This window comes from Micromys minutus, assembly GCF_963924665.1.
Source record: "Micromys minutus genome assembly, chromosome: 19".
Taxonomy (NCBI): domain Eukaryota; kingdom Metazoa; phylum Chordata; class Mammalia; order Rodentia; family Muridae; genus Micromys; species Micromys minutus.
The window spans coordinates 7,245,844-7,271,893 of record NC_137954.1 but is presented as its reverse complement, the minus strand read 5'-3'; the positions used below and the strand labels follow the sequence as shown (position 1 = coordinate 7,271,893).

At 42.4% G+C, this 26,050-nt stretch overlaps 1 protein-coding gene across 2 annotated transcripts in view; it reads left to right on the top strand.

The window, feature by feature from the left end:
- Positions 1-26,050, top strand: part of ANKRD44 (ankyrin repeat domain 44) — a gene marked incomplete at its 3' end in the record, with an annotated part of 157,860 nt that overhangs the window by 67,735 nt on the left and 64,075 nt on the right. For both annotated transcript variants that reach the window (XM_080932857.1, XM_080932856.1), the window contains exons 9-15: positions 3,637-3,751; positions 11,195-11,277; positions 12,416-12,479; positions 14,415-14,483; positions 16,732-16,872; positions 19,007-19,087; positions 21,846-21,957. In XM_080932857.1, coding sequence (XP_080788983.1) covers positions 3,637-3,751; positions 11,195-11,277; positions 12,416-12,479; positions 14,415-14,483; positions 16,732-16,872; positions 19,007-19,087; positions 21,846-21,957 — 665 coding nt within the window. The remainder of the gene's footprint in view (positions 1-3,636; positions 3,752-11,194; positions 11,278-12,415; positions 12,480-14,414; positions 14,484-16,731; positions 16,873-19,006; positions 19,088-21,845; positions 21,958-26,050) is intronic.

The following is a 26,050-nucleotide window of genomic DNA, read 5'->3' as shown; positions in this document are numbered from 1 at the left end:
CACACACACACACACACTCTTCCCTCTTTTTTCTTTATTTGTGAAATGAGGTCTTGCTATGTAGCTGAGACCAGGCTATAACTCACTATGTAGCCCAGGATAGCCTTGAGCTCACTATTCATCTACACAGCCTCCTGAGCCCTGAGATCACAGGCCTGAGCAACCATATCCATTAAGCTGTGGTTTTTAAGTTGAGATTGAAATCATATGCAGTTCAGTGGATCTGAGTGTTTCTCGAGGTTCTACAACTTTCACCACTGTAACCCTAGAACATTCCTATCATTCCTGGGATGAACCACCATCTCCTTAGCATTCATTCTCCAGTCTCCCTCCCCAGACCCTGGCAACCACGAAGCTACTTTCTGTCCTTATGAATTGTTCCAGCCTTTTCCTCAGACAAATTCTTTCAGGCCTTTGGGGAACATTTATTTAGTCCGACAACTTACATTACAGCCACTAAAATAAAGATTAAGTGGGTCAGCCATGTCAACCTAACATGCTTCCAGCACAGTGAACAGAGGGTCAGCCATGTCAACCTAACATGCTTCCAGCACAGTGAACAGAGGGTCAGCCATGTCGACCTAACATGCTTCCATCACAGTGAACAGTGGAGGGTCAGCCATGTCAACCTAACATGCTTCCAGAGCAGTGAACAGAGGGTCAGCCATGTCAACCTAACATGCTTCCAGAGCAGTGAACAGAGGGTCAGCCATGTCAACCTAACATGCTTCCAGCACAGTGAACAGTGGGAGATCAGCCATGTCAACCTAACATGCTTCCAGAGCAGTGAACAGAGGGTCAGCCATGTCAACCTAACATGCTTCCAGCACAGTGAACAGAGGGTCAGCCATGTCAACCTAACATGCTTCCAGAGCAGTGAACAGTGGGTTAATTTCTTTGCTACCAGGCTGCGCAGAAAGCCTTTCCACGTGCAACACAAATGCAATGAAGGAAATGGTTTATTTATTATTATCTTTGAACTGAATGAAAGCACCATAAACAAAGACAAAGACAAAGGAAGACTAGACAAAAAAAAAAATTGTAGCATACATTACTGGTAAATACCCAGCCTCCCCCCAATTCTTTAGAGCCTTTGAAAATCAGTGAATGAAAGACCCCACACAGACACACAGACAGAACAATGGACAGAAGTCATAAAATGACTGGGACACTGGTTCTTAGTCATCAGATGGCAGAGATTCAAAAGCCTGAGTTGTGGAGAAGAGACACACCCATGCAGTACTGGTCAGCATGCAAGTTACACCGCACCTACAAAAAACACGTGTCTATGTGCTTAACAATTATAAAGAACATACATACACATGAGAGTCTTCACATCAGTGTTTCTGGTAATAGCAAAATGTTGCTTACAACCCATTCCATGGGATATGAGTCTGCTAAGCTGGTTCCTCCAGGCAGGAGGAACAACACAACAGCAGAATATTAAGGCTGTCCTCAAGAAGTGACCACTCAACCAGAGTTCCGGGATACAGTCAGCAAACACACTGTCAGAGAAACGCAGGAGGCATATGTTAAAACCAATGAAAATGGTTAGTATAGGAAGTCTATGAGGATGAAATGGGGGGATGGGAAGGGGAGTGTGTGTGTGTGTGTGTGTGTGTGTGTGTGTGTGTATGCACACACACACAGACAAAAGCATGCACGCAGCACAAGCACACTAACATGGAGGCCACGGGTCACCCGTGAGTGTTAGACTTCAGGAACCATCTACCTTGGGTGTTTGAGGCAGGGTTTCTCACTGGGAGTTAGAGCTGCTGATCAGGCTCAGTTGCTGGCCAGGGAGCCCTGTCCCCACCTCACCAGTGCTGGGATTGCAAGTGTATGCCACGGTGTCCGGCCTTTGCATAGCTTATGGGAACCAATTTAGGTCCTTGTGCTTGCATGGCAACCACTATGCCAACTGAGATATCTCCTAAGCTCGAGGCTTTTAAAAATACATAATTCCGATTTGTGAGGTATAAATATTTTAATATGGATAAAACACGTTAAATTGAATCTAGTTAAAAATTTAAAACAGAATCAAATGTACCAACTATATATCAAGGCACTAGGGCAAGTAAACAGTTGTTGGATAGCTTTTGCATAAAGTACTCCTTGTATGAGGGAAATCATTGTGGGAGAGTTGTGTTTGAGATGGCATAGTAAACTACAAATTCACACAGCTTGTAAGATGTATTGGCAGGCGCCATCTTAAGAGCTCAAATGGTTTTCTTTTGTTTATTGAAGTAAAATACATAAAACAGAAACATCCCTATTGTAGCTATTTCTAAAGAATTAGTAGTTTGTAGCTGGAGAGATGACTCTGTGTTCAAAAACACTGGCTGCTCTTCCAGAGGACCCAGGTTCAATTTCCAGCAACCACATGGCAGCTCACAACCGTCTGTAACTCCAGATCCAGGGCGTCCAATGCCCTCACTTACACACATGCAGGCAAAATACCAACGCATGTAAAATTAAACGTAAATTAATTAAAAAGAATTAACAGTACCATTAAGTGTCCTCACTAGTGCTGGGAGTACAAGTGTTATACAAGTGTTCACACGTATTACACAACCATCATCAGTAGCATCATCGGTCCACCCTGAAGTCCTGTGCCTATTGCACATAAAACTGCATCACGGCTCCAGCATCGGAACGACACAGCCAGTGTGTACTGGGGAAGCGTCATGGGAGGTCCCCAACTGCCCTGTAGTATCCTTGCCAATGTGGTTATTGAGATTCTAATGAGGAAACCACCCGACAGGGCGTAGCTTTAGGCTATCCTACAAAGCTTGGCTTAGTTTCCAAAGATATTAATGACTTGAAGGGGTTTTAAAGAAAATGGAGAGTAAGATATGAAAGAGATGCCATCGGAGTCCCCAGAGCCCAGACTTAAAAAGGAAAATATCTACAAAGCCCATGTGGAAGGCAATTGGAAAAAATGCTGTCCCTACCATATATTCCACAAGATTTTAACAATGTTCGTTTTCTTCAGACACACTTGCGTTTGAGAAACATTTTGCTCTTAAGGGAAGCATATACACGGGTGAAATGCCACAATATCTAATCAATTTTCAGCAATTCTTCTGATAGCCAATTAGACCCGCTGTGTCCACACAGACACAGAAAAGGGAGCAGGAAATAAAAAAGTTGGAAAAACCAATATAGAATAAAATGAGAGAATAAGAATGTTACATGCAAGACAGGATTGCAGGTCACCACGGTGATATTTTTAATAAATACTGGTGTCTTTGGCTTTTAAATCATGCCTTTTCTCACTTATCCATGTTTTGAGTTAGATAACCACACAACACAAAGCTTCCACTAGCTGGCGCATCTCATTTGGTTTGTGTGAGGTAATTTCTGTACGTCTCCTGAGTTGTATTTTATGGAATTGATGGTACTGTGCAGTTGGAGCAAGAAGGTTTTAGGTTCTTGAGACAGAATAGATTGTTTTCAGAAGCATTTCTAACAGACTTGGCACAGCTACAGTTTTAGGTAGCGACTCGTCTCTGTGACTGTCATTTTTATACTGTAGAAAGGAAATCAATAGCTGGGGTCCCCGGGTGGCTGGCCGGATGTGATACCCAAATCAACCTGAAGCCTTGCCTGACGCTGGATTAAAATCTCTTTCAGGAGGTGAAATCGACTGTGTGGATAAAGATGGCAACACGCCTCTCCATGTGGCGGCAAGATACGGCCACGAGCTTCTGATTAACACCCTCATAACCAGTGGAGCCGACACGGCCAAGTAGGTCACTGGGAAAATGCAGTGGTCTAACTGCCACGCGTGGGAGAGCTGGCCAGGGAGGTTGTCGCACAGTGCAGGACGATCATTTATCCAGGGGAAGGTGGGTCTGTGCCATTATGCTAAGCACAGATTACGTCTGAAATCAAAGAAGGCATTTTAATGACATAGCCGCACAAGAGCAAGGTCTATTCTGCTGGGTTTCTCTGAGGAAATGTTGGATTTTCTTTTATTTAGTTTTTTAGCTTTGCTCTCTAGTCTCCCTCTCCCTCTTTCCTCTTCCTCTCCCTCTCTCTCTCCATCTTCCTCTCTCTGGTTTCAGTATCCACTGTCAGAGAGGAAAGATAACCAGGCAAATTCAAATTTACTTGGGTTTTTGCCCAGTTTTAGAAATAGAATGATAGCGTACAATCAAGCCCATCTGCCACATGGGGAAATGTGAGGGTGTGACTTTGTTTTGCACTTAATTCTACACAAATGTCAAAAGCATTTCTCTGAGTATGGGGATGAGTTCTTAGGGGGATTCATGAACAGTTTACCTGCCTGCATCTTTAAAGAGCTCATAATTTTGTTGGTCTCAAGTCTGAGTTATGGCCAAGACCCATCAAAGACAGTAAATCAGAATTCTAAAGGAAACCAGGCCTTCTGTGTCAATACGCTTGGTGTCTACATTGTCAAAGTTAATAGGAAAGAGAAAACTCAAGGGTAGTGGTGGAGGTTTTTGAAAAAGTCTCAAGGAGAGGAGACTTGGGCAGACTTGGGGGTATGGTGTGGGGGTTATAACGGTGTGGATGTGTGTGAGGAGTGTGAGAAGGGGCTGGAGGAGGGCCTGGGCAGAGCAGAGGATGGCCGCAGCCCACAGAAGGAGGAGAGCAGCAGAGACAGACAGGCACACCCCTGTATGAGGTGTGACTCCTCCGCTGACCATAGAGACTCCAGGGAGGCACGGTGCGGAGCTTGGAAACTCAGGTTTGCTGGTCTCATCTGGGCTCCATTTCTACCTGCCTCACTCTGGAACTGTGTTACTTTGAGCCTGTTGCTCAGTCCCTGTGTGCTTTGAAAAACAGAAGTAATATTGGTACCTATCTATGAGGTTCTCAGGAAGATTAAATGACTTAATTACCAGGAAAGCTCTCTGGTAAGATCCAAATGAGTACGAGACATTTAAATACACCAGGAAAGTTTATTAAAGTGATAATCTCTTTGAAAAAGCTCTCCGAACAGTACCCAATACACAGTAAGCTATCAATAAATGTTAACTGTCATTTTATCACCCAATAATATGTAATAGAGACAAACTCAAGAGTACCTTACATGCTTAGATGCAAAGGTGAGCCTTGAGCACAGAGGTGTAGGTACCCACAACAGAGTTTTTAAGAGGGAAGACATATATCAGGAGTTCTCTATGTGCAAAATGTGTGTAATATAATTGAAAGTCTTGCCAAAGAATAAATCAAACTTAAGATGGCTCTTGGTAGCTCTGCTATGTTCTTTATCAAACTCACCAGGGGTCAGATGTTTTAAGGTGAGTTTTAAGGAACACGGAGCTTTGTAGTTATAGTGGTTTACCTTCATTAATTGTTGTGTGGAGGTAGAATCCACTGACCTCCTGCGGTGCTGGTCTCATGATGGTGGAGGTCACATGGTTGCAGACTTAAAGCTCATTACCGCAGTGCTTGGCAGCTGACTGTTATGAGTTGGGGGAACTCACACTTCAGCGCTCCCAGAAGACCTGACATTACTGCAGAAGAGAAATTGGATAGGTGGTTTAACAGAGTTGGGAGCTGAAAGGGAGGCATAGAAAAAGAGCAGCTCCCCTCCCCAAGAACAGGAGCATATGACTGTTGAAGAAAGCCCCAGGACTGAGTGGCCTGACACGTGTGAAGGGTTTGGGAGAAACGAGGGAGGAATGGAGGAAGGAAAAAAATCTAGAAGGATCTCATATGTCCTGCCAAGGAATTGGGTTCTATCTGGAGGCATTCGGAAGCTGTGAAAGAATTGTGAATGGCTGTAGGTTGGGTCTAACAGTCCCAATTATGAGTAAGAAAGATCCTCTGATAGCCATCCAGACAGACTGGAGGCCATCCAGTCTGTAAGCATTTGGCAGCCTCCTTCAAGTGTCCTGGGCAGAAAAGATGAGGTCGTAGGCTAAGGATGAGGCCAAGGACCTTTGGGGGAGGGGGGCGAGGGGAGCTGGCTAACAGTGTCAGCTGTGTGTGTCTCTCAAGATAAAAGGGAATCTACTCCCTTTAGCCAAGCCCTCCACCTCACTGATTATGCCCTGAGTTCTTTCTTCAGCCATGACAGCAGGATTACAGTTCCTGTGGTTACTTAGATAACAGATTGTGACAGTCCATTGTCACGTGCCTCTTGTCCCCCACTGTGTCAGCTCTGGGGTAATATAGGCTCCTGCTCTCAAGAAATATATAATCTATTTGGAGACAGATTACATGAAAAGTGACTATCCTACATGCTAAGTATGTCACCAGAGCAATTAACGCTGCCATTGGGATATAAGAACACATGTGGGACGTAGAATCCCGTCTCATAAAGCCAGGACTGGCTTCTGGGAAGGAACTGGGGTCAACCCAGACTGAGATGTTAATTAGGTCATGGTGGTGAGAGTTTCGGATGCTCAGTGTAAACTTATTTTCACTATTATTAGTTGAATAATAAAGCATCAGTCCAGTTACAACTTCTTGGACTTTTGAGGTTACCATATCAGTGAGTGTTTTGAAAACTGTAAGACACATGCACATAGACATGTAAAGTGCTCAATTTAACAGCACTATAGTAGCAAACACCCACAAGTGCTTACCTTGCTAGGCACCACTCTAAAGGTTACAAGTAACCATCACAGGATTTCCATAGGGTAAGTGATCTGTGATTAGCCCCATCATACAAGCTCACAGAGCCAGTAAGGAGTAGAAACTGAGACGCTGTCCTTAGCCGTTTGGATCTGGAGACCCAGTATAGCAACATGTGGCCCATTGCCAGTTTGATAACTTGTGCGGTAGTGACTCAGGCTGCACAATGCCTCGGTGGGACTGGGGTGAGCTGCTGACCCTCGAGGGTTCAGTGTGTATCGCAAGAAGGAAGGCCTTGCAATGGTCTAACAATGTGATGGGGCAACGGGCTCGGTGCCCAGTGCAGCGTCCCTTACGCTAACTCATTATGCTGTCCTTTGTTCATGCAAAGATCTGTGTCCTCATCCCTCCCTGGGCTGAGCTTTTGTCTAGTAGAGTTAGCTTCACGTCTTTCTTGGAGCCAGCTTTACGTCTTTCCTGGAGCCAGCTTTACGTCTTTCTTAGAGCCAGCTTTACGTCTTTCCTGGAGCCAGCTTTACGTCTTTTTTGGAGCCAGCTTTACGTCTTTCCTGGAGCCAGCTTTACGTCTTTCCCACGGGCCTATGACAACCTATAATCAAACTGTGCTGTTCACTCATGCACATGGTAATCTGAAGTGTCATTGCCAACAGGAAGGTTTGGCATAAACAGGATGAAAAAATTGTCATTCAGATGAACCCAAGTATGCTTTAATTTCAGTTTTAGATCATCATCATCATCATCATCATCATCATTATTATTATTAAGAAAAAGATTCTTCCAGAAGATTTTTTAGATCCCAAATATATTTTCAGTGACCTTCAAGAGTGTGTTAACAAATGTAAGAAACAGTACAAGAAGCAGCAGGAAAGATGGGGTGTCAGACAGAGGGACCTGAGTGTGCTTGGCTCTCAGGAGGAATGCAACGATGTTCACTGAGAATCTAGAATCTCTGTAGATTGGGCAATGGCCACTCAAGAAGAAAGCGTGGTAGCCATGTTAGTGTTTAGTCTACTCAAACCCCTGATGGCATTTGTTGGCTGCAAATGCAGGAACCAATCATAGCATCGTCCGCTATACACAAGTGCCCCTTCAAGAGCAGCTGGAGTAACCGATATTCCTTCAAAGTTTGATTTAAAAAAAAAAAAATGAGAACAGTTCAGGTCAAATAATTATAAAATGACACCATTCTAAGGTAACAAATGTGTCTTTGTTTCGTGTTTTGTGTGCTAGAGCCCAGCAAGTCCTTCTTATTACCCTACGGTGTAGACATGTAATTTCTCTAAGTTCCAGACGATGGAGCCGTCATATACTCGCCAATCACTAAGTAGTAGAAAATAGCCAAGCCAGGACTGAGCTTCTGACTCCACTATCTCCTTAAACACAGTGTTCTTTACCGCAGAGGGTCAATAAAAGTTCTACAACACATTAGGTATAGGAAGGAGCAAACATGCCCCCTGATACAAGAGGAAAATTAAAAAGACCCCAATATTCTTCTAGTACAAAAGCCCCTTCACTCTGGTAGCACACCACAGGAACATCTTTCAGACCTCATTTATTTTGGAATAGCTGAGCAGGGGCTTCCAGCTAACTGCTAAATTAGAAATAGCTAAATAGAAATGGCTTCCATTAATTTTACGACTTGCCAAATAAATGCAGCGATTTAACTGGAATTGGTCTCCTCTTTCTTGTAACTTATGCATTGTTAACTTCAGCATGATTTGGAATATTTTAGTCCCAATACTCCTCAACGTGTGCCTGAAGTTAAGACCAAGGCTTCTCACCTAGTTATGACAGCCATGCCTAAATTTCTACTAAATATTTAAAAATTGTTCCTCTATGAGAAGTCTTATTACCAAAAGAATGTTTTCTTTTTCAAATGTTCAAATCCTTCTATATGATTCAGAGGTTCTGGATTCTACCCTCCTTCCTCCTTGATATATAGTTTGAATTATGAATCAGTGTCATATTCAAGTTCAATGTCAGTGGAGCCTATACTGATACCATAAACCCTGCGCTGCAGAGTAAGACATAATGGAACAGACAGAATCTTTGTAGAAAGTCCAAATCAGAGTAGTTTTATTTCTTTTATCTTTCTACATAGCAGTGACAAAGAAAATAATTAGTTAATATAGATTGTGATGAATTACTGAAAGTGGAAAGATTGATCAAAAGTATTGGTAATAGGTTATAAAATATACTATGCAATTGTTACACTATTTGCTTTCTGTTTTATCTAGTTTCTTATAGACACTGTTATTATTTCTCTAATTCATGCTTGCTCTGTTCTATATAAAATGTATTTCGTCATGAAATATATTGTTTATATACACATACATATATGTATTACATATGTAATTATAAAATATATGCTATGTATATAAACATGTATGTGTGTACATGTTACCTCTTTGTAAATTATATTAATCATTTGTGTATATTTCATGTATATATGTTGTTTGTCTTTATAAAATATGTTGTGTATCTCCACATGTATGTATGTATATGTGAGTGTATAATATTTAAAAATGAGGTTCATTCAATCATAAGAAATGCACTCTTGACTCAGACACATTCCTTTAAAAACTTAAAAATATCATAGAAAATAGTCTATACATTTTTTAAATTCTATACATTCTTAATATCCTCTTTCAAACGTCCAGAAATATTTTTAGTCATTTATTTTTGCTTAACCTTCCCCAGACAAATCAAATTATTGTATGATAATAGCATTAGCTTCTAAGTTTCCTTTAGTTAGATTTATAGTGGATCGTAGTTTATAAAAGGTAGTATGTTTCATTAAATTACGTGGGAACTATGTAAATAGTCACATAATAAGAACCTTTCCTCACGTGCTCTGACTTCTTTCCATGGACCCTGTAATGAGGGTAGGCAAGTGACAGGAGAGGCAATTACAAACAGCTCTCCTGCACATGATGCTGCCTGGAAGACCACAAAATTACATCTCTTGATGGATGGCATACACTAGGCTGGAAATCTCCATATATGGAAAGGAAAACTAAGAGAAAATGGAAGAAAACACCAACAGACAGAGGCCAACATGGAAAGAGAAAGAGAGGCTTATTCATGACGCTTAGCCTTTTGCAAAAAACAAACAAAAAAACAAAAACAAAGACTGAATTATCTGGCACAATGTATCTACTTTCACACATCCACACACATACTAAGTAATAACTTGGGATAGGAAATAAAATTTTTATAACCAAAGCTTTAACAAATTCGAATCATATGTGTTCCTTTATGAAGTGTGAAATCTGAGGGTGCACCTGGGTCGTTACCGCCATGGGGCTTGTGCAGAAGATCTACAAATCTAACATGTATTATTTGGTTAAAATGAGTTGCTACATGAAATGTTTATGGATACATAGAAGCCGCAGATGAAACTGTTGGTTATGAAGCAAGTACAGCATATGGCTTTGAGTCCTTATGCAAAGAGAGGTGGAGAGGGATGCCCAGAGAGGGATGCCCAGAGAGGGATATTCAGAGAGGGATGCTCAGAGAGGGATGCCCAGAGAGGGATGCTCAGAGAGGGATGCTCAGATAGGGATGCTCAGATAGGGATGCTCAGAGAGGGATGCTCAGAGAGGGATATTCAGAGAGGAATGCTCAGATAGGGATGCCCAGAGAGGGATGCTCAGAGAGGGATGCTCAGAGAGGGATGCCCAGAGAGGGATATTCAGAGAGGAATGCTCAGATAGGGATGCCCAGAGAGGGATGCTCAGAGAGGGATGCTCAGAGAGGGATGCTCAGAGAGGGATGCTCAGATAGGGATGCTCAGAGAGGGATGCTTGGAGGAACATTAACTAAAGGCAGGACCTGCCTGCCCTCCCAGGATCATCCTGGGGAGGAGCTCTTATGTTAGGCTTGGAGCCTTTTCTAGATTATTTTTGTAATGACTTTTCAGGAAAAGCATGCTAGGTTTCTGAACACTGTGCTTGGTGATGCTTATTGCTTCTGCATTCTGTGAATGGTATAGTGATATGGGTTGGTGTACATCAGCATAGTTCATTAGGAAGATGAACTTTAGCCTACAAAAGATGAAGTTACTTTTAACAAAATTGTATTTTTTAATGCAATCACTATTAGCTTTTAACAAAACATGGACACATGTTAGATTAGCAGTAAATATTTATTGAATCAAGAGATGAAATAGGTTGCTTTCCCCACTTGAGAGTTATCTTGCTTGGCATTATTAGCTATGGTGGTAAGCATCATGTCTTAGGCTCACAAGGCTATGAACATAAATGATTAAAAGAATGCGCAAATGAAAGAATGAACAAACGGATGAGATTCTCAACAACTAAGCTGAAAGAAACAATAGGCTAATACATGTTTAACTCTTCATGTGAAGCAGATTTTTTGCATACATAGGTATTGTGCACACATGTATGTATACGCACATATGCATACCTCCCTGTGGTTATGGGCTTTTAACTGGTTTAGAACCAAGGTCATCTTATCTTAAGGTAGGAAGCAGTTGTATAATTATTGAGTTTGAAATCGACATTACTTCAGGGTTCCTTATGGGAGTTTTCATATAGAGGACTTTTGAGGGGTACTTGTTGGGATCTTTACTGTGACCGGTTGTTGTTTTCCTCAGGTGTGGAATCCATAGCATGTTTCCCCTCCATTTAGCTGCCCTAAACGCTCACTCTGACTGCTGCAGGAAGTTGTTATCATCTGGTAAGTGAATGTGTGCCAGCGATCAGGCCTGATGTGTCCTGTCCGTGAGCCAAGTGGCTTTAGGTGTCTGGCCTCAGTGGCTGGCTACACATGGCCATGGCCTATCTTGGCAGAGTGAGGTGGTTCCATCTCTGCCTGCGCGAGACAGCTCCTGGCACTCCTTGGAGTCAAAACTGTTTGGATGCCAGCGTTGCTACCTAGAATGAGAGTCTTGTCCGGTGTTTAGAATTGGGTTGTGGATAATGGCCAGAGGTTACATTTGGGACTCTTAAGTCAGAGAAGCAAAAAATAAGTCTTTGAGGCTTAAATTGGGGACTTAACATTTAATAGTTTTCAACAAAAAGAAAATGGCCTGCTCTTCCAACACTTCAGTCATAGAAAATACCATGTTATCATCCAATTCCATGGGCATTGAGACATCATCAAGGCAGCTCCCCTTCCAAGAAGGTTTAAGTTTTTATATTTTTAATGCAGAGCTGTCTGGAGCCAGCCTGCTTTGGAGCTTTGCTGATCGTTCTTATCCTTGCTTCTGCCAATCTCCATATATTAAGTTCCCGGGCTTCCCAAAATGGTAGAAGCCTGCAGGGTGAAGATGTTTATGAATTAATTCATTAGCTATCCCAGAGGCGTATTTCTTCATCTAAGTACTTTGCCTGTGGTGGATTCTGGTCTCACTGCTTTTGGCACGCTTAAAAATAATCCCTGCATGAAAGTGTTTCCCACGTCTTCGACCCAGGGGAAGGTGGGATGCACTTAAGGAGATGTCTTGTCCTGCCTGTTAGGATTGTTCCCCTGCCTTCCATCTTTCTCACGTGTCTATCTGCCTGTCCACTGCCCTACTTAACCTCAAATTGGTTTCATAAATTTCTATTCTGGCATTAAGAAATGGGGCCGTGGTTCACCGAGGGCTGAATGCAAAAAAACAAATCCTTCTTGACATCATGGTGCTTCCTATAAAATTGCCAAGCCTGAGCAGTTACTATTCGTTTCCATGACAACCTCTTTCTGACTACAATTGCTTGCCTTCTTGTTTTCCTACTAACTGATTTTTCTGTCTCTGCGGTGTTTCTTGTGGTTTAACTAGGACAAAAGTATAGCATAGTGTCCTTGTTTAGTAATGAGCACGTGCTGTCTGCAGGCTTTGAAATAGACACCCCAGATACGTTTGGAAGAACGTGCCTCCACGCCGCTGCTGCAGGAGGGTGAGTACTTCTCGGTGGTGATGAGTAAGTTCACAACTTGATGACTTTGTATGTCTTAACTGACGTGAACCAAAGACAATTTTTCTTGGACAGTGGGGTCACAATCACTTCTACCAAATATCAAGTGTCACTAGCTTCTGAAAAAAAAAAAAAAAAAAAAAACTAACCAGTCCATCCTGTGTAGCTCATGGGCCTTGAGTCCTTATCTTCCCCTCCCCACACCCTCCCCATCCCCAGCTGTGTGAGTTCAGGTTACACAACATGGGTATCTACTTCGCATCTTTTCTACCAAAAGAAATGAATTTGTTATCAACTTTTCCCTGCTTTGTTGCCGATTGGATTGATAGGTGGCGATTAAGAGGGTAACAGATTGAATCCATTTATGCTCATTTATAGATACTTAGTAATAAAAATTAGTTTTGAGATTTGTACGGTGATTAAAGCTGAACAGAGGCTAAGGAAATCCTAAAGATAAAAATAATAAAATATAAATAAAATAAAATAAAAAAAGAGTGATCTAATCCTTGCATTTTTCCTTGTTGTAAAGAGCTTTATTTTATCAGCTTTTTTATTTTGCATATCAATGGTTAGATCAAAGCTCTGATCAATATATTGTAGATATACGACCACATATTAACTAAACATAATGTCTCTTAGATGACCTTGTATTGGGAAGGTGTTGGTTTTAAATCAGTTTCCTAGTCCTTAAGGAATTTTTTATTTATCCTGTGTGTTACCAAAGACATTACCTATTTATCAGAGACAAATGGACCATGAAACAGTAAAGCCCTTATTTCCATGGTCCCTTCTGGAGTCGTAAGCTAAGTCTTATACGGACTTACTGTATTTTTTGAAAAGAAGCTCCTTCTCCCAACCCCAGTCCTCAAACCAAATGAGAGTCACAAACCACACAGGTTAAATCCACCTGTATCTTTGCTCCTTTACATCCACAGTTCAGTAAGAGATAGGTGCTGTGTATTAGCTGATGTGCTGTACCAAATCGTGTGTGCCTTTTGAAATTCATGTCTTCTGTGGCTCTTACATCTCGTTCTCTGAGAAGAGCAGCTATGAAGGGTGTGTGTAGAAAGGTGAGAGCCCTGTTCTGGCTTATCACTAATAAGATCACTTTTCTTATTTAAATTGTAATAAAACAATGCGTTCTGGGCCATTTCTTAGCGTTTCAGGCTTAGGAGATGATAGATAGTTATGCCTGACATGAGACCTGCCCAGAAAGGGACGACACACCATGCTGGATTTACGGCTGAAATGCCGATTAGCATGAATATTAGCTACGTGCCCTTCAACAGGAAAATTCACTTCGGTCCTTTTCCCTCTGTTGAGTGATTTATTGGTTCTGTGAATGACAAAGCTTCTTTGAATGATCACTGTGCCCGATCTGCGACATCACTTTCAGTGTTGGTCCAAGACATTTATTTACCTGGGTTACAGAGATGGGGAAAGGTGGCTGTCCTTTTTCCATTAAGGGGCATCGAGCTGAAATGGGTATGTTGGGATTTATTATGCTGTGATAAAAGGTAGTGCTCAGCCACTTTGCCTCATTGTTTAAAGGTGACAGGGAGTTATTAGGGGCTGCAGTGATTTCACACACTCCCGATGGTTTTGAAAAGGAGTTTTAGGATAAATGATAAGGCTATCACCAGAGGGCTTATCATGTAGTCATCATTAAATTCCTTAGTCATTGGGTTGAAAATGTTCCATGAATCCCTTGCAGTTATTGATTTATTGGTTTTGAGAAGGAAATGTTGATCCTTACAGTGCGGCATTCCCGGCACACATCCAGGTTATTTCTTAGTGGAAGTTTGGACCTGAGGTCCTCATGTCATCCCATCCCATAGTCTGTGGGGACAGCTCTTTCTGAAGGTGTCTCAGTAATTAACCCTGACCATACTAATCATGTTTTCTCTGTCTTTCTAGCAATGTAGAATGTATAAAGCTCTTGCAGAGCAGCGGAGCAGATTTTCACAGAAAGGACAAGTGTGGGAGGTATGTGCTCAGGGATGACCTAAGGAAGAGAAGTTCTGTTCTCACCATCACTGACATGGTCACCATGGGACACCTGGGGTGGCTCCATCCTCAGAAGGCAATCCTTCTTTGTAGGGAGACACCAACAGAGCTGACAGCAAGCACAACTTAAGGACTCTCTCAGCCTCTGCCTTTAAAAATATTGCCCACCTGGATATGTTTTAGAAAACAGTGGAATAGACCATCTTAGCACATCAGATTTAAAACACGGGCTGGAGAGACAGCTCAGCAGTTACTAGCTCAGTGTGCGGTGCTCTTGCAAACGACTGGAGTTCAGCTTCTAGTACCCAAGTCTGGCAGCTCATAACTGCCTATAACTCCAGCTCCAGAAGTCTAGTGATCCCTTCTGGGACTTTCTCAACTCCACAGACACACAGAGACATACAGACAGACACATAGACACACGGAGACTGATACACAGAGACAGAAACACAGACAGTCACACAAATAAAAATTAAAAATTTAAAATATAGCCAAAGAGCTGCAGAGTTTCTTTTCTGTATTGGACATTTCATCTTGAGATAAAATTTTAGTCATTTGAAATATAAACACAAACCACCACTGAAACATAAAACTTTTCTTACTTTTATAACCCCTTGTGCAATGAAACTGTCACAATGCCAGCTGGTTTGTGGAAACAAACACACAGACACGCATGCACACACACAGTGCACACACACACACATGCACACACACAGAGTCATATACCAAGTAATAACATTTAACTCAATACTCAGTACTTGACCATATGTACCATAGTGGTCCCATTTATCTTAAATATGTGTTTGGCTATACCATCTAGATTTTATTCACACAATGACAAACCCACCTAATGCTACACTTCCTAAAACCATCCTGCCTGTCAGATGCAACTGTACGAATGCACACACATGTGACACATGACTTATGTAGGTATGTATATACACATACTCTTTCCCTCTAGCAAGTCCTTCTAAGTCCTTACCACTTGCCCCCAGCTCTTTGATGTTGACTCCTAAATGCATATAAAATGAAACTGTCTTGTCATTCTTATGGGACTGTCCCTCCTCTGTGTCCCCTACCACCCTGATTACTCTATAACTGCACCTTATTAGTGGGGTCTTTCCTCATCTGACTGTAAGTATCCTGAAAATAAAAACCAAGTGTCATTTTCTCTTTTCTAGTCCCTTTTCTCCTCCACCTCTTCTTCTCTCTTCTTCTTTTGTCTGTCCCCACCATGTGTGTGTGTGTGTGTGAACATGTGTGCATGTGTGTGTTGCTGTGAATCAAAGCCACAGTATTGCACATGCTAGGCAAGCCCTGAGTTACAGCCATAGACCTTGCATTTAGTTTTGAGACAGGGTCTTGCTCTGTAATCTAAACTGGCCTTGATCTCATAATTCTTCTCCTTCATCCTCCCCAGTGTTGGGGTTACAGGCAACTGTCCCTGCATCTGTCTTCCTCTTTGTCTTTAAGCTGCATCAGATCTGCAGGTAGAAGGGAGAAATGCACCTAACCGAAGGTGAACATGATCTAGGGTCCTTGTCATTCAGTTCTGCATTCATTAGTGGGTTCCTAACGTACACTGGTATAAGAGACATTCTGTAGAAGAAACGGAAAAGCTCAGGAAAGCCTTCAGCTCCAATCTGAGAAATCCAGCCTTTACTAATGGGGGAAGACTTGTGGTTTTAGAATAGGATTATCAGAGGTGGAAATTGGTCCTTTGAAAACTCAACCAGAAACTAGAAGACGCTTTATAAGTGTGAATGGTCTGTAAGAAAAGTTCAGCAGCATACTCTAATTAATGCAGAATGATGGATTTCATTGTGACATTTTCATACATGCATATAGAATGTATTTTACATTTGGACACTCCATTGCCCTCTCTTATCCCCTACCCCTTACACTCCCCCTTCCCTACTTTTCCCTAGTAGTCTCTGCAGTGGTCTTAACAAAGATGATCTGGATGGTTCTTCATGGGCCAGTCTTGCCATGATTAGAAATAGCACAGCTCTAACCCCAGGTAGGCACTAGGAAAAGACAGTGCCACTGAGTCTGGCCTTGCCGGGAAGACACATGTCTTTGCAAACCAGGCTTTTCTTTCCACAGTCTCCACACCGAGAGTGGAAGCAAGAATGCGTCGGCCAGTGCTCGGGTTATAACGAGTCTGTTTGTAGAGCAAGTGAAGTCAAAGTGACCCTGATGGTAAGAGTCACTCTCTGTTTTCCAGGACCCCTTTGCACTATGCAGCCGCAAACTGCCATTTCCACTGTGTGAAAGCGTTAGTGAGCACCGGAGCCAACGTTAACGAGACCGACGAGTGGGGACGGACAGCTCTGCACTATGCCGCTGCGTCAGACATGGATAGAAAGTAAATATAGCCTTGTTTGCGCTTCATCACGGGTAGAGCTGGGTGGGGGCTGTGTCTTCTTCACTCTGACTCCTAGAAACTGCACACGAGGAATCTCTCACTCAGATTGGAGCGTCATCCCTACCCCAGGTCTCCCCGTTCTATCTCTAGGCTTGATTATTACACACCATCGCATAATTTCCTTCTTCTCTGCTCTTGGGTTCAGTGCCAAGTAGAGCTGTCAAGCCTGGACTGTTCAGTTCTTTTGAAACCTGTTGGAATTTATTTGACATACATAGTAGTTTCCCTCATTACCCTGCATGTCGCATCTGCTAATTTATATTCCTGTGTAAAAAATATCCACCAATGCATAACCCCAAGTGAATACAGCTTTGGTGATAAGATTAGGTGTTGTTCTTCCTCACCGGGGCATGAACACCCATTCAGCAGCTGCAGAAGAGGAATGTCTCATTCTGAATATATCTGGACTGTAGGTGGCTAGGTGTGGAAAGCTTGTATCACTGAACCCCACTGTAAGAGAGAAGTGTGTTTGGTCCCACAGTTTACATAGTTCTTAATTTCATAGGAAGATTTTGATGAGTTTGCATGACAACTGTTGAATTCTTTGCTGTCCCCTGTGGTGCATTTGATTCTGGGTAAGGGGTATTGGGTTCTTTTCTAGAACAATGACATCCAAACATTCAATTTTCACATATAAATAAGCTAAGTACATGTTCTCCCACTGGGCTATACCACCAGCCCTTTCAAACATTTAAAATGGTGAACCAAGTCAGAAATATTCTTATATCATGATTTAGTATACATGTTCATATATGAGAAATGAAAAGATCTCACCATATTTACATTTACTGTTTGTGAAACATTATATATTTTCTATCTTATTTTGATAACTTCTATGTAATTGATTTTACTTAGTAATAAGTTGTGATCCAGTGCTTAAGAAATATTTATGAAGAATCAAGAGAGGTAGCACATATGTGGAATCTTGGCATTTTGCAGGTGGGAGGAAGGGGTATCAGAAATTCAAGTTCATTCTTTGATAGTTTAAGGATAACCTTGGCTACATAAAATTCTGTCTTGAAGAACAAACATCAACTATATATACATACAAGTATCTACACATATATGGCTGGGGAAGTTGGTAAAAGGCTTCCATGCAAACACGAGGCCTGATTTTGATATCCAGAACCCACATACAAGTACTCAGATATCTGGGCTAGAGATATGGTGTATTAGTAAAGAGACCTTGCTGCTCTGCCAAAGGACCCAAGTTCAGTTGGCTCACAATCGCAGACTCTCTCACAGAATGGCATCTCACGTGTGTGACATTCACTCACACAGACATACAGATACATGTAAATAAAAATAATGAAGGAATAAACCTTAAAATTCAATCTAGGCATGATGACCAGCGAATCTGTCCTACTAGACAACGTGCAGAACAGTGAGCGACATTGTCTCAAGAAACAAGGTGGATGGCCCTCAATAAAGGATGCCCAAAGTTGACCTCTGACCTCCACATATATATGTACCCACACATATACACCCAAATGAACATGCATAGCCCGCTTCATTTTGTCTTTACATAAATACTTTCTAACAAGATATCATACTTGAGATTTTATAACCATACAGGTTATTGATTGAGCAATGCTGTGTGTACCGGGGAAAGATAAGCCAAAGGAGGGGCTAAGGAACAAATATACTTCATGTTTTAAGAGCTAGAAAGGAAATTTGTAATGGAGAGTCATTCTAGGAGATTATGATCAAGAATCCCCTGGAGGAGGTGAGATGCAGGACTGGCCAGAAAGCGCCAGTGCACGCTAGGAGGTGGAGGAGCCTGAACTAAGTTGCTTCTTTTTACTTGGGAAGTTTTAGGGTGCCTATAAGTGGGGCAGGCAACTTGATTCTGGTCTTCATTACACATAGCTAGGGAGATGTTTTAGGAGAGGAAGATGCTCTCAGTTGGATTCTCTGGGAGAAAATAAATTTCCTGGATGCGTTGGAAAGAACCACTGTATCCTTTTCAGGTTGAGATAAAAATCACTGAGCTATAGTTGGGCAAAAACTATCAACAAGTTTTTAATTAAAAAATTAATTGTGATTCTTTTTTTCTATCTCCTTTGCTGAACAGTAAGATGATCTTAGGAAACGCCCATGACAATTCTGAAGAACTTGAAAGAGCCAGAGAAGTGAAGGAAAAAGACGCTGCCCTGTAAGTTTCTCCCAAGCGTAAGGTGGGATGCCATATTCTTTTGTCTCTCTGGGTTGCCACATGCCTGCCCTCCTACTGGGGGTTCCAGCTGGAATCCTGAGGAAGGGATGGGATACAGGCTAACCTTTAACACAGCCATCCATTCTACTGTTCTTATGTGTGGAACTCTTTATAAAATTATACGCTTGCTTTGACTACCACTGTAACACTGACCAATCTCACCTCACTTGCCCCAGACTGGCTTCAGACAGGGTTTTCACTTGCTGTGGAGTATTGGCCATGGCTAAGGGTATCGACACATGGATACTCCTTTGTGGTCCAGTCACAGAGCAGAGATCTGTGGCCAGTTGTGAGCCTCGCACGTAGCCAGAACAATACCTATTGAATAAATGAACAAGCACGTGAACCGGTCTGTCCACCTTTTGCTTCAACCCCACCGCAGCCCCCAAGGATGCAGTGCCCTGAGAGTCTGCAGACTATGGACCAGAATGTGCTTATTTTCTTCTCGAGATGTATTTCTGTGCCTGGATGCTGTGTCCAACCGAAGGTCTCTGACTGCCCTTTGCTCCCTCCTCGTGTCCCCAGAGTCTATGGACACAGAGGGTGGCTCCGGTGCAGGTTATAGGACATAGCTGAATATTTCTGGGTTAGGGATAGACACTGCTGTGCATAAAACAGGGTGACCAAGTTTCACCTTAACACACATAGCTGTACAAGGATGATGTTAAAAAACAAAGAATTCTAAGTCACCTCAGCAAGCTTCCCTTTCTCCACTGAATTGCAGGCTTGCCCTGTGACCGCCCAGGCTCACTAGGGAGGAAAGGGGGCAAGTCAGTAGAGGAGGGGCCAGAAACTGCAGCCCTGACCTCTTTGAAAACTGAGACCACACATCTATCCAAGTCAGGGATCCTTTGGTTTTGTGTCTCTAGTGGATGAATTTTACTCATTAGGCCTGGGAGTAGGAAAGACAAGCCTCACCAGCTGAATACTGGGTTCTTTTTCTCCCCTTAGGAACTGTGTGGAGAACATCCAAACCCACAGTGTTTCTGTCACTTTGTCTGTATAGTCTTCATGTACTTTAGCTATGTTCTGGACTAAAGAGTTCTCTGGGAGGAATCCTTAATGTTTTCCAAATTATAAATTCATCATATCAAATGATTTTTTTTTTTTTGCAGCCCAGTCAGAGGCTGGGGGTTGTGTGCCCACAGAATGCTATTCTTCATGAATGATTTATGTGAAGAGCAGCATTCAGTGTTCAGTGAGTCACGCACAGGATCCTGGCCACGGACATCGAATAACCCAAATCAGAAAGCGCTTCCTTTTAAGGTGTGAAGGGCCAAAGACAGAATAGCAGGAATTTAGCAAGAGCTTAGCTTTTTTTTTTTTTTTTTTTTTTTTTTTTTTTTTTTTTTTTTTGAGTATTTTATAGATAAGGATGGCAAGTAGATTGTGTTTACAAATTTATTTTTCTTTAGTTTTGTAGAAACTAAAGAACCAACTTGTCTTTTTTAATCCTTTTGGCCTTAAACCAAAATGTAGGTAAATATAAACCCAAAGTTTATGAATAAATTCCAAAAAGTTCCCACAGTAAAATCTTACTTAATGGGTAGTTGTAAAACCCTGAGAGCCAAGCATGGTTGGTGGCTCATCCTTGTAATCCCAGAATCTGGGAGGTAGAAGGAGGAGGGTTAGAAATGCAAAGTCATCTTTAATAAGTTGTGAGTCTGAGGCCAGCCTGGGTTACTGAGATGTATGTTTCAAAAAAAAGCTGAAGTTAACAAATCTTGGTCAGAGCAGGACAATGAATCAGCATAAACTTGTTGGGGACATATTTTTCCACTCATAGTGGAAACTGTACCACAATCAGTGAGCTAATTATTGCCTCTGGCAAAGCAAAGGTTGGTCTTCTGTTATCCCAGGGCGCTGGTATTCCAGAGCTTGGGGCTCTTCAGCAAAGATCAAACCGAACTCACTGCTAAGCGCATCCAGCCTTAGACATTGCAAACACAATGCTGTCATTGCAGAAAACCCTAGAATGTTTCAAGTCAGGCCACATGTGCAGTTTTCCTTGGCTGCAGGAAGACTGTGGCCACAAGTTATACCTGCTCGTGGCCCATTTTGTTACTATTTCAGGAAAATCACCACTATGCCAGAAAAGGCTTTTGAAATTCATGATTCTGTCTAGTCTATACTCTTGATGGTGCAGCTTAAGTTTCTCACTTCAAGTCCAGTCACTGCATGCATTCTTCATGCTGTTCCAGTGGTTGGCCGCTCCTTTTGTCTTCTCGTTTACTCTGTCTACTCTTGGGCTCTCCCCTTCCTAGTCTGTTTTAAACTTCAGTTTTTAACAACTCAGTCTTCACCTCCAATAGTGTTGTCAGAACCAGTCCCTTCTCCAGTGGGCTTTCCCAGTGGCAAGGACTTGATTACTCCTTGATGACACTTGAGATGTGTGAATGCGAAGATCATTTCTTATTAATCGGGAGGCTTGATGACAGACATGTTCTCTAGCTTAGGATAAGAAGGGGGAAAGACACCTAATTATCCACTCGTTCTAAAGCTTTCCCTGACTTCTAGAAGCATCCAGATGAAATGAAGCCAGAGAAGAGCATCTGCTTCCCCCACCCCAGCACATAAAGTTTTATTATAACAGTCTCCTTCACACACTCAAGGTGCTTTGTGGAATGTCCATAGTAGGGCTTGTGGTAATTATCCCTTCTGGCCCAGAAGTGTTTCTGAGACTGCTTTATGCTTACAGATGTCTAGAATTTCTGCTTCAAAATGATGCGAACCCATCCATCCGAGACAAGGAAGGCTACAACAGCACCCATTATGCTGCTGCCTATGGCCACAGACAGTGTCTGGAACTGGTGAGTTGTCTTGTCTGTTCATTTTTTCCTAACACAATGGTAGCCCCAGACTCTAAGAAGCTCCTCACCAGCTAGTTTAATCACCACCAGGAGTTTCTGGGAAGATATTTTGGGATGTAGATTTCTTGTTCTTATGTCCTTGTCTGACTGGTGGTGGACTCATCGGCAATGGTTGTGGTAGGAATGTTAGACACAGCTTTTGTTTTAAAGATAATTAGGATGTATCAATAAAGCCAAGTAGCTCTTTCCAGAAAAGAACTTAGCACTGCAGTACTTGTGAACAGTACTTTAACTTAGTACTTCACTTGTTCAGTCAGTCATTAGGCACATGCATTCATTTGGGCCAGTCCCATGTCTGGAGTGAAAAAAAAAAAATACTGGCAAGGGACAAGGACAGAATTTGAACTTAAAAAAAAAGTCAAATAAATCAAATGAATAAGAGATACGGGAGTGGGGAGGTGGTTGAAATCTGAATTTTTGGTGATGACTATAAGACCCAAAATTCAAATGCCCACAGTGACTTGAAATGTGGAGGAGGAAGTGAGCTCAGGTGTAAGACAGTCAGGCATGATGGGGTCTACTGCACAGTTCTGCTTTACCTAAGGAAGACAGCCTGTTGGAAGAGCAGGAAGGAAAAGGTTGCTAGAAATTGTGTGTGTGAGTGTGTGTGTGTGAGAGAGAGAGAGATAGAGAGAGACAGAGACAGAGAGACAGAGACAGAGAGAGACAGACAGAGAGAAACAACAGAGAGAGAGAGAGACAGAGAGACCAGGTTGATCAGCAAGCACTTTACCCACCGAGCCATATAGCCAGACCTAAAATCTGACTTTTTAAATATAAGATAATCTGTTTTGAAATCGTCCTGGAGAGGCTGAGGGGAAAGTTCATTCATAGCTATATCCAGGTATAGATCACAATTTGCTACTTTCTTGGCACCGTGCTTGGTCTAGCTTCATCGGCATGAATGTTCAGACTCACTGTGTGGCTGATGACAAGTACCATTTTTCTTTAGTGCCCTTGAAAGTGTTTATATGTCTGCGTGGCCGTTTGAATGAAATGGTCCCATTGGCCCAAAGAGACAGGCATTATTTGGATGTGTGGCCTTGCTAGAGTAGATGACACTTTGTTGGAAGTGTGTCTCTGAGGGATGGATGGGCTTTGAGGTCTCAGATTCTCAAGCCAGGCCCAGTGTCTTACTCTTTTTCCTGCTACCGGCATCTCTGGATGTATAACTCTCAGCTTCCCCTCCAGCACCTTGTCTGCCTGTGTGCTGCCATGCTCCCCGCCATGGTGATAATGGGCTAAACCTCTGAACTGTAAGCCAACCCCAATGAAATGTTTCCTTTTAAGAGTTGCCATGGTCATGGTGTCTGTTCACAGCAATGGAAACCCTAACTAAGACAGCCTGTAAATCCAATATTTGGGAGGCTGAAGCAAGGGGATCTCAAGTTTGAGGCCAGCCTGGGCTTATAATATTATCCTCTTTAAGAAGCTGTGCCAGGTGTGACAGCACATTACCTTTAATTAAGTACTTGGGAGGCAGAGGCAGGAGGGCTCTGAGTTCAATGCCAGCCTAGTCAATATAACCAATTCCAGTCTGGCCAGGGCTCTATAGTAAGAGCCTGTCTCACTCTACCAAGCAACCAACCCTGCTTCCATTTCTTTTTTTCCCTACTACTTTCTTATGTCATTCTGCTAAAAAACCACAAAGTAGCTACTGTATGTGATTTACTAAGAAAGACACGGGAAGGTAGGAGCCAGTGTCTACAGAACTGGGTGGAGTGTTCCCATTTACTATCCTTTAGCTGCCTCTACATAGGGTCAACCTTATAATTCTTTTCTGGAACATTCTTGTCTTGTTTTTCATTGCACTGGTTGGTAAATTGTATTTACCTTCACCATTCTCAAAGAATTTGATATTATCTTTTCTGTGGGCCTTGTAAACACAGAAGAGTTCCTTGTTAGATGTTGGGAATAGGTAACAGTTTTCTGTTTTGTTTTGTGTTTTCAGTTGTTTATTTTTCTTCCACCTAGTTCCTCTTCAGTTATTTGGGCTGCATAGGTAATAAATCACCCCAAAAGTTAGTGACTGAAAAAAGTAGTAGGGATGGGGCTCTGCCTCTTTGTGAGCTGGGAGACTTCTGGAATAGCTAAGCTGTGTGGTCCTAGGCAAAGGTATCTGAAGAGGCCACATGCCGGGCTAGCACAGTCTCAGGGGGCAGTTCTTTTCAAGGCATTGTGCGCTAGAAGGTATAAACGAGTAACCCTCCTAAGCTGTGTGTTAGCCCTGTGCATTCTTGTGCCCTTCACCTCCTCATCCCCCCCCCCCGTACCTCTCCCCATTATCTCCTCTTCCCAAACGGACTCCCTTATAGTTTTGTCATCTAGCCAGGTTGGCCTCAAACTCAACCCTCGTGCTTGTACTTTCTCACTTCTGGAACTAGAGCTGTTCCCCCGTTCTCCGGGTTCTTCCACATCATTCTAGTGTAGCTTGGTATCTTATATGGTGACTGGAGATCAATCAAAGGGGAGAGGAGGAAGAAGAAAGGCTCTGGTCTCTCTTTGGAAACTACTTGAAGCTTCTTCTGCATGTCCACATCTTGAGGTGGTCATAAAACATAAAGAGGGAAGTGAATGGTTCGGCGGGCTGGCTCGTCCACAGCAGTTGCAGGAAGCCAGTGGTTTCAGGACTCCTGAGCACTGGCTGTGACATAGAACCCCAAGTGGCCAAGGAGTAGGTGAACTACAAGTCATAGAGGCATTAACTAGTTTGTCCAAAGTTATGGTGCTGGCCTTTGGAAGGATGACTAATACTGGGACATTTTATGAGTTCTGATTGTAAAGGAAGTGGTTATTGTCAGCAAACCATCGATTTCAGATCAAAGCCCCACCCACCCCAAGAGCTGATGCTTGCTAGGAACTGATTTTTAAAGGGCAACGCCATCTTGTCTCTTAATGCCAGCTCTAGATCTACAAGAAGTCTAACTTTGTGACTGGACTTTGTACACACAAAGCTCTTTATAATGTGTGCACAAGTATAAATACGTATTTTCTTCACTGGGAGAATGAGGGCTTGCATTGTGATTACCCATTATAAGCCTGTCTTCTGAAATCTACTTAAGACACAGCTGTCTTTAATTGTTTTTCTTCCAGAAAGCCATATGCTATAATTAGGGTTATGAACTTTTATTACAAGGTTTGTTGTTACGCTCAATACCGTGTGCTGCTCTATGGAACTATAGTGAGTTACCTTTAGTCCTGCAGTATAGAGCATCATTTTGTGTGGCACCTTCTTTCTGTCCAAGTGATGTGCTGCACTCACTGTTTCCCTTTCTTGGGACTGTCGTTTTAGGGATAATATTTCCTTTATCAGACAAAAAGATTTTTTTGTCCAACAGGCAGAAAAGCCTTGGCTCTTTGATTAAATCAACTCTTGCCTTTCTATTTTTATTATTCATGGAAATTAGGAATAGCCTATAGTATGTATGGGAAGAAGTAATCTTCACTTGTTAGATTATCAATATAAGTTAGTAGAAGCATCACCCTTGCCTGCTTTCAGGAAAAAACCTTGTGACTTGTTTATTGCAATCACTGGATTTTCCTGAATGGCCCCTGTTGGATGGAAAGCTTTGTGTATTCCCGTTCTGGAGCGCATCCTTAAATTCCTCTCGGGCACAGTTTATACTTAGAAAAGTTCCAGAGCAGACTGTAGACATTCTCAGGAGTAGTCACAACACTGAGTGAAAGCAAACAGAACAGAGAACAGTCTCGCACTGCCCCACACACCAGCTGTCCTCCCCCATACACACACAAACACACACACACTCATATACACACACACTCACACACACATACATACACACTCACACACACAGACACACACACACATACACACACACACTCACACACACAGACACACACATACACACACAAACACACACACACACTCACACACACAGACACACACATACACACACTCATACACACAGATACTCACACACACATGCACACATATATACACACAGACAGACAATCTCACACACATACACACACACACACACACACACACACACACACACACACACACACACAT